Source organism: Anabrus simplex, chromosome 3 (assembly GCF_040414725.1).
Source record: "Anabrus simplex isolate iqAnaSimp1 chromosome 3, ASM4041472v1, whole genome shotgun sequence".
Lineage (NCBI taxonomy): Eukaryota > Metazoa > Arthropoda > Insecta > Orthoptera > Tettigoniidae > Anabrus > Anabrus simplex.
The window spans coordinates 157843176-157858114 of record NC_090267.1 but is presented as its reverse complement, the minus strand read 5'-3'; the positions used below and the strand labels follow the sequence as shown (position 1 = coordinate 157858114).

Below are 14939 nucleotides of genomic sequence, written 5' to 3'. Positions count from 1 at the left end.
CTACATGCACATACACAAAATGCAGTACTTATACTAGGTAACTACACATAAGTATAGCGAAAAGACGCAAGCATAACCCGTGCTCAGTAGAAATAAGGAAGTTATCCAGGAAGAGTTCTGAATATATCGAGACAGATTATCATATGTGCGAGTATACTTCAGATGGAGTAATATTTTTCTTTTGAATGGAGGTAAGACCCAAAAATCTTCAGATTCGGTAGAACGATCAGTGCAGTCAAAGATTACAGTGTATGATGTCTAAGAACATATAGAAAATGTGAGTGGAATGAAAGCCTCAAAAGTGTAATAAAAATTTGTAAATGTCGAGCTATGTTTCTGTTCGTTGGCAGTACTATTACGGAGGCCCTAACGAATATCCTATAGGCAGAAGCACCGTGCAGACAAGTTAACACAATCCAAGTACAAGTCTAATAATAGCCACCCAAATTCAGACAGGCACGCAAGAGGAACAGGTCTGTTATCCAGTGACAGTGTAGTGAAGATGTGAAACTAAATTAAATTCATCGACTGATGACTGTTCAGTTTGGTGGTGTTTGTTTACCACAGAAGCAACGTAACAATGATCGACCCTATACTTCCCCCGCAACAGTTGCGACTATCGAAAATTTACATTCTCAGTGTCTTCTATTTTCACCATATTTACCTGATCTCGTCTCCTGCGATTGCCGCATGATTGCGCAACTCAAGAAGGCACTGTGGGGGAAGATGTTTTGTTTGGATGAATAGGAAGACAGTGCCCGAGTGGCTGTACAGACAACCACGTAATTCTCTTCTAGAGGAGTGATGCACTTTGTTCAGCGTAACGGACCCCTACGTAGAAAAAGTAGAACGAATGGTTATATCGTAAACCTTATAATTCAATGATATTCAACAGCCTGGTACGTTGCTAAGAATATGGCAAGACGAGTGTTCAGTAAAGGAAATCCATTTTGTTAGTATTCTAGTAAAACCATACCCAACCGCATGGCGCTTCAGTGCTGAAGAACCTTGCGCTACCAACCGATCGCTGCTCAGCCCGAAGGCTTATATGTTACGAGGTGACGCGTTATCAGCGTGGCGAATTATCTTGGCTGTTATTCTTGGTTTTCTAGGCCAGGGCCTCTATCGCATCGCCAAATGGCTTAACTTGTTCTTATGTAGGGCCTACGCTGATTGGAGCTCTAAATAGCCCTCAGATTCAGGTAAAACTACCTGTGCTTGCCGGGACTCGAATGCTCCGTAACCTTAGACCAGTAATATTCTAACGTTTTGGTTGGTGTACCCTAAAAATTGAATTGTTTAACCTTGGTACCCCCGAAATACGAGTATATTGGATTATACCAGAAATAATAAACTATTGTTGCCGGATGCCAAATAATACTAACTATAATCATCATCATCTTCTTCATTAATACATCTTCATTATTTTCCCGCTTGCTCAGACACTGAGCCATGAAAGAGTTGCGGCGTGAGATTTAAGGTCGCATGCTGACACTACGGGATTTCAACTGAAAATCCCACCCCGGCAACACCAGAAATCAAATCACGTTCGCGGAGGGCACAGGCAATCAGTTAAGCCGTTACACCATGCTGTCGTCCGGCTCCATGGTTAGCGTGCTGGCCTTTGGTCGCAGGGGTCCCGGGTTCGATTTCTGGCAATGTCGGGAATTTTAACCATCATTGGTTAATTTTACTGGCACGGGAGCTGGGTGTATGTATTGTCTTCATCATCATTTCATCCTCATCACGACGCGCAGGTCGCCTACGGGAATCAAATCAAAAGACCTGCACCTGGCGAGCCGAACCCGTCCTGGGATCTCCCGGCACTAACAGCCATACGGCATTTAAATTTTTTTTTTTTACAATCCTGCTCCCCAATATTAATGTGTTTATATATACATCGTCGTAGGGCAAAGGAAACCTTGTAACTCCTTCGGATTGAAGTTTACAGAAGAAGCCCTAAACTGAGCAGTGAGCATTAACTGGAGAACTGTTTCTGACATTTTCAGAGCTTAGTGATAGTCCAATTATTCGAACATTGGAGTCTTCCGTTCCCTTTTCAGGCAATACCGTAAACATTCACAAGGCAGATGGAGAAACGTGGTATTCTCGTGAGTGGAATTACGAGATTTTCAGTGCCTAATAACGATATACATACACGAGTATAATGATTAATACAATTATTGTACTCGACACACTACTACAGAAGAAAAATTGAAGTGAATTAGTGGATTTCGGAACACAAATTTTTAAAAAAGGAGCAATGCAGCATAAGCAAGCATTTTACAGACCTAATCAATTGGAGGTAAAAACGGACACATATTTTAGAATAAAGAGTTCGCAAAGTGGACTGTGTAGTAGGCTTACCCTAGTGGTACGGGTCAATTTGATGATTCTTGACGCTTTTGGATAAATATTCACACTTTGCTCTGCTTATACCCTCCACGTTGAGTTGGTAAATTTGTATTGATTGTCCAATCTTACTACAAACTTCAGGGTCCTATTCGGGTATCTTTTCTCCTTAATCATTGACCGAGAGGTCGATAAAGACAGTTCGGTCTCGCTTAGCACCACCCCCGGGAGCACGTGCAGAATAATGAGGAGGTAATTTCTGCGGACGTTTGAATAACAGGGAAAAGGTCAGCTCCACAATCATCTGAGTTCCCTGCCCCTTTTCAGCTAGAAGAGACCATAGTTATGAAGTGCGTGAAACCTGGAAAGGCAGCAGGTGTTGATAGCATTTACCCCTAATTTTTGTTACACTGTGGTCCAGCTACTGTCAGTTGGTTGGACACCTTTTTTTTAAAAGAAAGAACATTGTAGGAGTAGGTTATCTGCCTCCACTATTCAAGAAGACCAAGATCATTGCTATACTAAAGCCAAACAAAGACCCTTCAATAATTAAAAACTACCGCCCCATTGCACTTCTTAGTGTCACATTCAATCTGCTAGAGACGCTGATTCACAATAGAATCTTCTCTCAGCCATCAACAAGGTTGTCCATAAAGCAAGCTGGATTTAGAGCAGGAAGAGGATGCAAGGAACAGGTGCTAGCAGTAGCAACTCATATCGAAAATAGCTTTGAGAAGATGTTGATAAGCATGGGTGTCTTTTTAGATCTACCTGCTGCTTATGATACAGTTTGGCGTGGCAAACTGTTGCTCAAATTCATTAGTATCATCCATTCTCGGAAACTAACCACTCTAATACGCAATATTCTGAGCAATAGGTGTTTCCAAGTGTTTTCAGAAAACTCTGCAAGTAGGGTGCACAAGATAAATAACAGACTCCCACAGGGATCTGTGTTGGCTCCACTCCATTTTAATTTTTACACACACGATCTTCCAAATAACAAGTCCAAGAAATTTATTTACGCTGATGATATTGTCTTGATAGCCCAGGATCAAAGCTTTTCCGAAGCTGAAGCAACATTAAGATCAGATATGAAGATATTGGATGAATACTTCAAATATAATTCTCTTCGACCGAATCCTCAAAAGACTGTTGTATCAAATTTCCGTCTGCGGAACAAACATGCAAATTACAATCGTACAATCAGCTTCAGAGATGAGATTCTCCAATACTGGACTAACGCTAAATACCTAGGGGTGACCATGGACAGATTACTGACATACAAAATGCATCTCAAGAACGTAGCTGCTAAAATTAAAACCCGGAACAACATATTACACGTGTTAACAGGGACCACCTGGGGAGCCAATGCAACAGTTCTTATATCAACAGCTCTAGCTCTTTCGTACTCAGTTGCAGAATACTGCTGTTCTACATGGTTAAACAATGCTCACACTAAAATAATTGATGCGCAGCTCAATCAAGCAATGCGCCTCATCACAGGATACATTCGATCTACTAACACGCATTGTCTATCGGTTCGAAGTAACATTCCACCATCACCCCTAAGAAGATCTCAGACATTTGCTGAACACATGGAAAAAATTGGAAACAAACCACTGTCGCCAATACATTCTGGTAGTCCAATATTATTACCGCAGCTATTAATGTCCAGACAACCATCGTGGTGAACAGCAATCAATCTTCAAAATACTAGATGCCTGGAACAATCAATGGCAGAACCAAAACTCCCTGACACATCATTACTTAATTAAAACTCCCTGGGAGCATCCCGCAGGCTTTCTCTCACCGCGATGACCGTGGTGTGTAATGAATAGGATAAGGACTGGCCAGGGAAGATGCGGGGCAATACTCAACAAGTGGGGATGGAGCTCCTTGCGACTGCGATGAAGAGCAGTGCTCGAATGTCCCCTCAGAGCGTTTAGAGGCTCAATGAAAGATCTTCGCAAACTAACACAAGAATCCGTTGACTGGATTAACCATCTGGACATAGTATTGTTAATATTTTTATCAGCTTCAGAGTGTGTGTGTGTGTGTTTTTGTATATATTGTGTAAGTAACTGATATTCTTCCTTTCATTATACGATAACTACATAAATAAGTGGTCCACGTACCGCACTCTGAACACCACTACCTTAGACCACGGGGCTTTGATATCTCTTCAAAGCTAATAAGATTTTAGTAATTATTTTTAAGAATATGTAGTAAGGGTGGTCGTTGTTCTATGCCTGTAAGGACCTTCTTGGGAAGAGCAACTGGAACAAGTTATTTAATATTACTTGACCTGGTACAGTCCTGTAACTTAATTTACGCCAATATCTGGATAAAATCGGAATACCCAGATTTTCATTACTTCTCTACTTATTTGAACTATGCAGGAGTAATTACATTCAAGTTGTAATTTATAAAAACTTCTCGTGAGCTGGGATGAGGGGCAAGGATTCACCCATTTATGGCCCACTCGTTTTTATCGGTTGCTTCAGACACATACTCTGCAGTAGAATGGGTCGTCCATCTGGCCCGCTGTAGGAGCTTTCATTGTCATCCACGACACGGTTACCCGCAATAACTTAAAGTCGGATATTTGCCGAATGAAGAAGGGATATAACAAATTCATTGGTTTCTCGGACATGATGACGAATGCTGTAGCAAATAGATTTCCCAGTTAGTCTGCAGCATACGGCAGCATGTCAGCCCCTGCTCCTTTAGGCAACATATCTGACTTTACATTAATGCGGGTAGTCGTTCCGTGCATCACAATGAAAGCTCCTTCAGTGGATTAGGTAGACCACCATCTGAATCACCCGGTATATGTGCAGTACCCCTGTGTGGTCCGTCTATTGTTCTATTGTATCTCTTTGTGATTATTTTCAAGAATTCAAACGGAGATTTACTGTGTAGGACTGTCAGGTTACCGTTAAAAAATGCAATTCATTCATTCATTGCTAATTTAAAAAATGTTATTATGAAGACACAGCGTGTACTGTATTTGTGCCGTTTTAATCAATGTCAATCAATGTCATGTGTATTTCTTATTTGATACTGCTTCTTGTATAACCTGTAGATTATATAATTCCGTTGCCTATTTTACTCAGTATAGGGTATACCTACCCTCATAAGTACGTTTTCAGGTATAGAATAGATACTTCTTACCATCGGAATTAGATTCCAGAATCACTGGACATGACCTGAGATCTGTTAACTTTAATTTTGATGTATTTAATTTAATTTTAATTTATTCGGATATGGATCTTCCCGAAGGTCGACATCTACTTTGTGTTTTGTAGTCAAAATACACAAACACAAGTAAAACCGTAGAGATCTCATTAGAATTTTTTGTTCATCCCTTTTTAATTTAAAGATGTCTAAAACTGAGTTCCTTTTTCCTTCTTCAACAGCTAATCCAGACAATTGGAAGTTAGAAGACGTTGGACCTAATGGAGGCACTGGTGGATTTATTCCATTTGGATTTGCAGGAATTATGGCTGGAGCAGCCAAGTGTTTTTATGGTTTTGTAGGATTTGATTGCGTAGCTACCACAGGTATGTGATAGTTGGATTACTTACTTACACTGTACGTACATTTTAAGATTCGAAAATTAATATTACTTTCTATTACTTTGAGCATTATGTGAGAATTAAGTTTTTATTTATTGTCACCAGTCTCTTTATTAGCACAACTGTGTTTGAGAACAATAAACTGTTTTACCAGATTCTTCCTCTTGGTGATTGCAATAAAGGTCGACTAGTCTTGAAACGAAAAGTCTACTGATATTCAGGGTTCGGATGTTGAGGATAACTGGAACTGCAAGATGATCATGCAAAAATGCCCTGTAAAGTAAGAACATTTAACCTGAAAGTTAACAAATTTTCTCACAGGAGTTTTTAATTATCATTAATTGTCATCAAGATGCATTCCAGTATTATGCATCACTAGCCTGTTGCTGTTTCAGTCCAAATTCTTGCTGGTCTTCCTTCACCTCTGTTGCTTCTGAGTGGATACTATGTAACACTAAGTCGAAATAAGTCCTTCATCCTTAGTGCATGGTCATGCCATAATTTTGCTACTGGGCAAAATATAATGAGAATGGATAGCTTGTGATAGCTCCCTCTGAGTAGAAGTGGTAGAATTTAGGCCTCGTGATCCTAAGATCACGGGTTCAAACCCTACAGAATTAGATGGATACTTGAAAGGCGAAAAGAGTCCATTTAATACTCCATGTCGTATGATGTAGGTATATAAAATTTCTCTAGAGTCACGTTTGGTATTTACCTGAAAGAAATAATTAAAAATCGCCATAAGATGGCCCAACAGAGATCCTATTTACGCTGCTATCTGAGGCCATATATTATTATTATTATTATTATTATTATTATTATTATTATTATTATTATTATTATTATTATTATTTGCCTTATAACTTTGCACTGCATGATGTTTTCATGAATGTTATTCAGATCGTTGCCAACTTACTTGTTTTGGCTTTTCGTCGCACCAAAACAGATAGGTATTATCGCGACAATGGGATAGGAAAAGGGCAGGAGTGTGAAGGAATTGGCCGTGGCCTTAAATAAGAGACAGCGCCAGCATTTGCCTGGTGTGAAAATGGGAAACCAAGGAAAACCATCCTCAGGGCTTCGACAGTGGGTTTCTAACCCAATATCTCCCAAATGCATGCTCACAGCTGTGTGCCCCTGACCGCGTGGCCAACGCGCTCGGTAAGCGATATTATTATCCAGTAACAAAGTTGTGTGAATTTAGGGATAATGAGTTACATGTACCATCTACAATCCTGCTGGACTGTTTCGTGAAAAAGAGTAAACACCGGTGGATTTCTATTCAACGTAGGCCGTGACGGATCGATCTACGACGGACGCCAATAAATACCTTCGACGTTTTGGAAACTCTCTAGCGGTGCATTGCTACCATTTAAACTATGCTAAACGTAAGTGCACCATGATACTGACCAAAATATATATCTGTGAACTTGGGTGAGTTTTTCTGTGTGAGGTACAATTTTAGAAGATCTTAGAAGCTGAATATACCTCACATTTAGAGATAGCTTAGATTCTATAAAAGATCAACGGGAAATGCCAATAATTCCAATACATCAACTTTTAGGACCATCAAAACGCTTGTACAGTGTGTGCGTTTACATTATTTTATGTATGCATATTATTATTACATATGTGTTAACTAATAATGCATTCAGGAGTTACAGACTATCAAAAAGAGACTCCTACTTGCGCATATTTGAATAACTAACTTGATATTTTCCGGAAAACAAGTTTAAAATCAGTTATTGAATTAATATAATTTTTTTGGATTCATGTTTGAGAATGTTTAGAACGAAAATGATCCATAATAAGTCTCATTTTGTGATTGTGTAACTGGTTGTTTTTGCCCTATTCATTCGTCTCTCTAATGAGCTGAACTCACTGCATGTCGACTACTATACCAGGCAAATGCTCACATGGTGCACTCGTACGAGTATCTGACACTCTTGGCGTATCTTCGGTAACCTCGCCAGTCCAGATTATCAGTTTATGACCTCTTGTATTTTTATATTAGTGGTATTATTAAGTTAAATCGAGTGTGCACCTGATTTATATATCGGGTATCCTTCGTACTAATGGGTTGCGCTGTTCCGTACAGGTGAGGAGGCTAAGAATCCACAAAGGAACATCCCTCTCGCCATTGTTATTTCTCTTCTCATCATCTTCCTGTCCTACTTCAGCATCTCCACTGTTCTCACCTTGATGTGGCCCTACTACGATCAGGTGAGTAATATATATTATACTAGCTATACACCGCGGCTTCGCTCGCGTGGATTTCTTAATTTGTTAAAAATAATAGTTCCTCGGTACTCCACTACAACGTTATCTGAAAACGCATAAAGTATAAAAACTCACCGTAAAAATAGTATAATTTATCCCGGGTACATATTTGTAAACTACGTTTGCCTTTTGGAACTAAGATGACGAGGCCACTGGCAGAGCTGTCTGATTAACATGTGGCACAGAACTGTCCATGCGAGAAACAGCCCTCTCTTAAGTCGATGCTGGCCAAGCTCATTGACTGTCTTTGAGATCTATTAATAGTCACGGCAAAGCACACCTTGAAGGTGAACAGTATTCTTTTGAACTCTAACGGATATTCTGTTAGGATTAACGGTATTCTTGGGATGAAAACTATCTTCTCCCGAGCACAACGAGTGTTAACTGTGGCTTCTACGTTGTTTTTATGCACAATTTAGAAGGATTAAAATTTCCTATTAATATTACAGGTTTTACAGCTTTAAGAATGAGTTTATGTGATAGAAGACCAGAACGGTTCAGCGTATTACAAATTTCTACGGGGTAGTGGACATTGTCATCCGTTTGGATCACTGAATCAAAAAACGCGTATTCAACGTCTTGTTCTTCGAAAGCCTTTAATAGGAAGTCTTTAACTGAGGATGATTTATCGTCCTTCGTATTTAAGATGGCAATATTGCACAACCATTCTATAAGCTTCTCCTTGATGTTACTTATATGATCAGGATATATTCTAACATTTAGCTATTGTAGGGAGATAACTACTGTACCCAAACCTGAAGAGATGGTGACTGTATCACTATAATTTGCATCATCGCTTCTTTTGAATAACACCTCAGCAAAGAGCCTCTCTTACCCCTTAAATGGACTGTCATATTTTTATGAAGTACGCATTTCTGGATACGTTGCCAAATGAAGCCTTTAGACACGACTTTATTTCGTCTGTCCGCCTACCCCGGGTATGACTGGAAACTTTTGGCAAAAACCTCGAGCTAACAGCACAATGTCCCCTCCAATCAAGCTATTGTTTCCTCTTATATTAATGTTCCACGGAGAGCCTTGAATACGCCCTTGCGAGTTATTGTGCATTCATTACAAACTAATAGCTTACACAGTTTTAAAGCTTGCGCCATGTTACTCCGTTTGGAAATATTACACATAGGCGTCGTTACTCCCATCATGTTCAAGGGCAGTTTGAAAGCCGAGTGAGCTATTTTACCTCCTTCCAGAAGCATAGCAGCAACGCCCGAGGAAGCAAAAGCCAAGGTTATCACACGATCTTTTCGTATTCTTGGCAATAAAATACTTACCGGTGCCTCCAGCAGCACCTAAGAAAAGTATTTGATCAGTGAATTTTTCGGTTCTTTCTAATATTTGGTCATAAACGTAGAACTGTTCATATTTTAATGGATTTTCTTTAGAACTTAGTACCTATGCTAAAATATTTGTATCGTAGTTGATCTCCCGGTGGTGGTCTCTATTTGGCACGACTGCTTCACATCTTGATGGCTGCAGCAACCCACAACATCCAGTCAGTCTAATGTTGCTGTTGATTAGTGTTCAGATGAATACTTTGATGAAAGGTATACTTAGTCATATGGCACATGCCTCTAAGAATATTTGTGCAAACTTTCAGAAAACTTCACTCAGCGTTTTAGAGTCTAAACTTCAGTCATGATGTTTCCGAAGGAAGGTAGACAGACGTCAATTCATGATTATACTGTGTGGAAGGAAACTGATACAACACATTATCACAAGCAATAGACTTTGGGGGAGCATCCGTGTGTCTCAAGTTTTAGGTCTGCACCATTACGTTATGATACCACAATGAAATCGGTGATGTAAGGAACAAATAGTTCGAAACGCAAGACGATGGAGTTCAGAAACACCTAGGAATAAGTGTTGTTGTTTTTCCTGTATCCCGATGAGTTTAGTAGTAAACAATTAAAAGTTATGTCTTGATTGTTAGCAAAAACCAGCTGTTTCATCTACGGTGAAGAATGATACAAAAGGTTAGCAGCTTCGTTGGGAGGGGAGGTGACGTAATATTTACAACTCAGGCGTGACCAGTGTGTAGCTAGTGAACACATATTGCCTAGACATGATATAGTTGATACCGAGGGAATATTTGGGAATGATTGTAATTTACGGCGAAGTAGAAGAGAATGCTCGTTCAGCTGCAGAGATATATGCTGAAGATTTCCACAAAGAAGGGGTACATATTGGCGTATGATCAATCAATCACCATGGATCTCCAGTTAGGACTGTCGTCCAGGTGTCAGATTCCCTATCAGTTGTTTACCAAGCCTTTTAAAATTTTGAAATGATTTCAAAAGAATTGGAAATTTATTAAACATCTCCCTTGATAACATATTCCAGCCCCTAATTCCTCTTCCTATAAACGAGTGCTGTATTTGCCCCATTTTGTTCTGTTGAATTCGAGCTTAATTTTAATTTAATAACTCTCCTACATTAATATTAATAATTCAATCAATGTACACAGATCTGTCCTTAGGGCTATCTCCCAGGTGGCAGATTGTTTATCATTTGCCTGCCTACCCTAAAATTATTTCAACGAATTGGCCTTACCCACCATACGCTACACCATCTCAGCTGTGTTTCTGTGCCTCCTGCATCTGTCGTTCACTTCTTCCTGTAAGATGTACTGTACTTGTGGTAGTTACGGGTGCTTGTGTCTCTATCCTGGATAACTATCATGAGCCCTTCTGTTTCTTAGTAAATTACTCCAGTCTCTAATACTTCCGCCTATAAACTAATACTTTCCCCAATCAGCCCTCTTGAACTAAACTTCATACTAGCCATGGGGATGTGGTTCAGTGATAGAGCAAAATTTTGGCATGTGAAAGGCCCCAGGTTCGATCCCTGACATATCTATAAATTTTTAAATGTAGTACAGTGCTCTCCTCCTAAGAGCCAGCATGGCCCACAGGGGGCATTGTACTTGGTCAGGGGGTGCCAGAATCGCGCTAACTGCTGTCATAGCTTGTGTCGTCACTGTAAGGGTACTTCTCCAGCGTGTCCCAAGCGGTAACATTAGTAAGCACTCTCCGGTCAGCACTCCATGGCTAAATGGTTAGCGTGCTGGCCTTTGGTCACAGGGGTCCCGGGTTCGATTCCCGGCAGGGTCGGGAATTTTAACCATCATTGGTTAATTTCGCTGGCACGGGGGCTGGGTGTGTGTGTCGTCTTCATCATCATTTCATCCTCATCATGACGCGCAGGGAGTCAAATCTAAAGACCTGCACCTGGCGAGCCGAACTTGTCCTCGGACACTCTCGGCACTAAAAGCCATACGCCATTTCATTTTTTTCCGGTCAGCAGTTTAATTGTTTATTGGGTGTTTTTAAGTGATTTATACAATTTGTGAGTGATGTGTGGAATATGTGCTGTTATTTATTACAAGGAGGTAATAAAATAAGTAAATGCAGGAATAATTGTGCTGTCGCAGTTTGTAAAAGTATGGCGTATAAAACTGAGAGTATAATTTGTCACAGCTTTCCATAAAATATTATTTATGGGCTACATGGTTATTATGGTTCAAAACGCTGATAAAATGTACCCTAACGCTGCTAGAATTTGTTCCGCACATTTCCTCCCTCATAACTATGAACGGGACTTAAAAACGAACTGATGAGATTGCCATTGAAAAGGAAATTGAAGGCAGATGCTGTACCCACCCAAAATATTCCTAACTCGCATGCAAATTACATCTATGCTACAAGTACAAGAAAAGATGAAAACCAACTAACAACGTTTGCACTATTAGTGGTATTAAAATAGGTACTGTACTGATATTCTGAATGGTAAACTATGTGAAATTATTGTGAATAGGCTATTCCTGTTACTGTATTTCCTTCCTCTATGATTTTCTACTTGTACACAGAAATTATTACATTAGGTCCTACAGAACTTCGCCAGGTACCTTATCTGAAAATTAATCCAGCAGTTCCTAGAATTCATCTACTTTACTTGGATGCTTCCTGTTGTGATTATTTGTGGGAGCATGAGAACTGATTAAGGGGCTGCCTGGCCGAGGCGGTAAAGGTGTGCTCGGTTCTCTCGGAAGGACGTGGGTTCGAATTCCCGTCAGGAAGTCGTAAAATTTAAGAAACGAGATTTCCACTTCCGGAGGTGCATATGGCCCTGAGATTCACTCAGCCTACACCAAAAATGAGTACCAAGTTAATTCCTGGGGGCAAAGGCGGACGGGCGTAGAGCTAACCACTCTACCCCATCACGTACCGCGGTTAACAATGGTGGAAGCCTTTACCTTCCACTCCTCCAAGAGCCTTCATGGCCTGTACGGAGCTGACTTTGTCTTTGTCTGTGCCGAACTGCAACGGAGTTTCGGAGAAGGATATTACTGGCTTCCCTTTATAAATTCTATAGTTTCCCGATTCCGTGCGATTTTTCGCCTGCATATCGAGTTTCTTATATTGCAAGAATTTGCATGTCAAATTTGTCCAATATGTCTGTTAGTTGTTTTAATTTCCCAGTTTAAAGTAATGTTTCTCTATGAAGTGTTTTCGCTTCGGTGAAAGAGATTCAGGAAGGTCCAATTCATTCCCGCATGATGTCCTCGGTCCCCTAGAATCCGATGACCGAGATAAACTAGTACTTGTACTAGGGCCTGGGGTAGTTGTTTTGTCAACTGACATTTTCATCATGCTAACAAGTTGAATATAGTGGGGAGATCGATCGAGATCGGTCTCAGGGATACACCTAAGGTATTGAGCCTTAGAGGTTGCCTCAAAATGTTTCCTGCCTGTTTTTTTACGTCTTTAAGCCAACTCTCCTCCTTTATCCGGGCTCGCGACCGACAACAGCAACCACTGAGCTACTCAATCAACCCAGTGAAAACTGAAGATTTAGTTTATCTTATTCTTATTCTTCTTCTTATTATAATTATAATATATATATAATTCGCTGGGGCCATCAAGGACCACGTTAAGTCTTGTTGCATTTGACACTGAACTTGGCCTTCTTTAGAGCCCAAATTTCCCTCATTCTTTGTGAGTGGGCCTGCTTACGCTCCTCTGTCCAAGGGGCACCGTGTCTTCTCTTCGGTTGCTCGTCTCGGTTTAGCCCGTTCGTCAATATTTTCTTGTGGAAGAGATCTCTGTTAAGGGCGTCTTCAGCTGAGATATGTAGCATTTGCAGGTCTTCTTTGGTATTTCTAAACCAGGGAATTGTGGTTTTAGGGTTTGAATCAAAAAAATGAAAGATTTCTTTAGTTAACTTTCTTCCAACCATTCTTTTCAGATGACCGTAAAATCGTGCCCGTCTTTTTCTGAATGTGTCGGTAATTTTCTCTATTTTGCTGTAGATTTCCTTGTTGGATCTCTTTTGATGGACTCCATTTCTGTACTTTGATCCCAAGATTCCTCTCACAACTTTGCGTTCTCTTTTCTCCAGTTCTTCAAGGAGTCCTTTGTTGGCATTCAGAGACAGGGTTTCGGCTGCATATAGAACTACTGGCTTCAGAACTGTTTCATAGTGACGTATCTTGGTGTTTTGGGAAAGGCATTTTTTGTTGTAGATTGTGCGGGATGTTTGGTAGGCTATTTCCAGTTTTGCGTACTCGCTCCTGAAGTGCTTCTTTGTCCAGTCCATTTTTCATGATGATCTCACCCAGGTATTTGAATTTGTCTACTCGGGCGATGTCACCGTATTTTGTATGGAGTTTTGCTGGAGCCTCTTTGATGTTAGTCATTACTTCTGTTTTCTCACACGATATCTGCAAACCAGTTTGTTCGGCAATTTCCTTTAAAATTTCAACTTGAGCTCTAGCGGTTTCTATGTCGTTTGAGAGAACAGCAATATCATCGGCAAATGCTAAGCAGTCTGTTGCGATCCCCTTGGATTTGGTTCCTATTCTCAATGGACTGTAGTTGGTTTACTGTAATCTCACCCCCCAGGTTCCGATGATCTTTTCAAGAACACAGTTGAAGAGTATCGGGGATAGCACATCACCTTGTCGGACTCCTGTTTTGATGTCAAAGGAATGCGAAAGACATTCGTGGAACTTCACCTTGGATTTTGTATCGGTTAGGGTGGCTCTAATTAATGCCAGCAGTTTCAATTCAACTCCAAATTCATTTAAGATGTTTAGCAGGACTTCCCGGTAAATGGAGTTGTATGCTTTTTTAAAGTCCACAAAGACGGACACATAATGCTTGGACCTTAGTGTACAATATCTGATGATCGTTTTGAGATTTTGGATCTGTTCAGCTGTTGAGCGACCTTTTCTGAACCATCCTTGGTATTCACCTATTTGATGTTCGACTTGTGCTTCCAAACACTCCAGGATGGCAAGTGATAGAATTTTGTAAGTCACGGGTAGCAAAGATATTCCTCTGTAGTTGTTGATGTTATTCATGCTGCCTTTTTTGTGTAATGGATGGATCAAAGCTATTTTCCAATCTTCGGGTAAGGTCTCCTTGTTCCAAATTTCTTCTATTTGCTTTTGCAAGATATCAAGTGATTCCTCTGGGGCATATTTCCATAGTTCTGCTACTACTGAGTCTTCCCCCGGCGCTTTGTTATTTTTGAGACGGGCAATGTGGCACTTGATTTCATCTCTGTCGGGTGGTCTGGAATCTGGGTATCTGAGTAAGGGTTCCTTGGTCTCAATGGCGCTTTGCGGTTTAGAGCAATTAAGTAAATTCTTGAAGTAATCTGCCAGAATGCTGCAATTTTCTTCATGTGACGTCGCCAGTGTGCCGTCCT

At 40.4% G+C, this 14939-nt stretch overlaps 1 protein-coding gene across 5 annotated transcripts in view; it reads left to right on the top strand.

Annotated features, from left to right (window-relative positions):
- LOC136867134 (cationic amino acid transporter 2) overlaps positions 1 to 14939 on the top strand; it is a 289680-nt gene that overhangs the window by 149383 nt on the left and 125358 nt on the right. For all 5 annotated transcript variants that reach the window (XM_068227031.1, XM_068227028.1, XM_068227029.1 and 2 more), the window contains exons 6-7: positions 5772 to 5915; positions 8029 to 8153. In XM_068227031.1, the coding sequence (XP_068083132.1) occupies positions 5772 to 5915; positions 8029 to 8153 (269 nt within the window). The remainder of the gene's footprint in view (positions 1 to 5771; positions 5916 to 8028; positions 8154 to 14939) is intronic.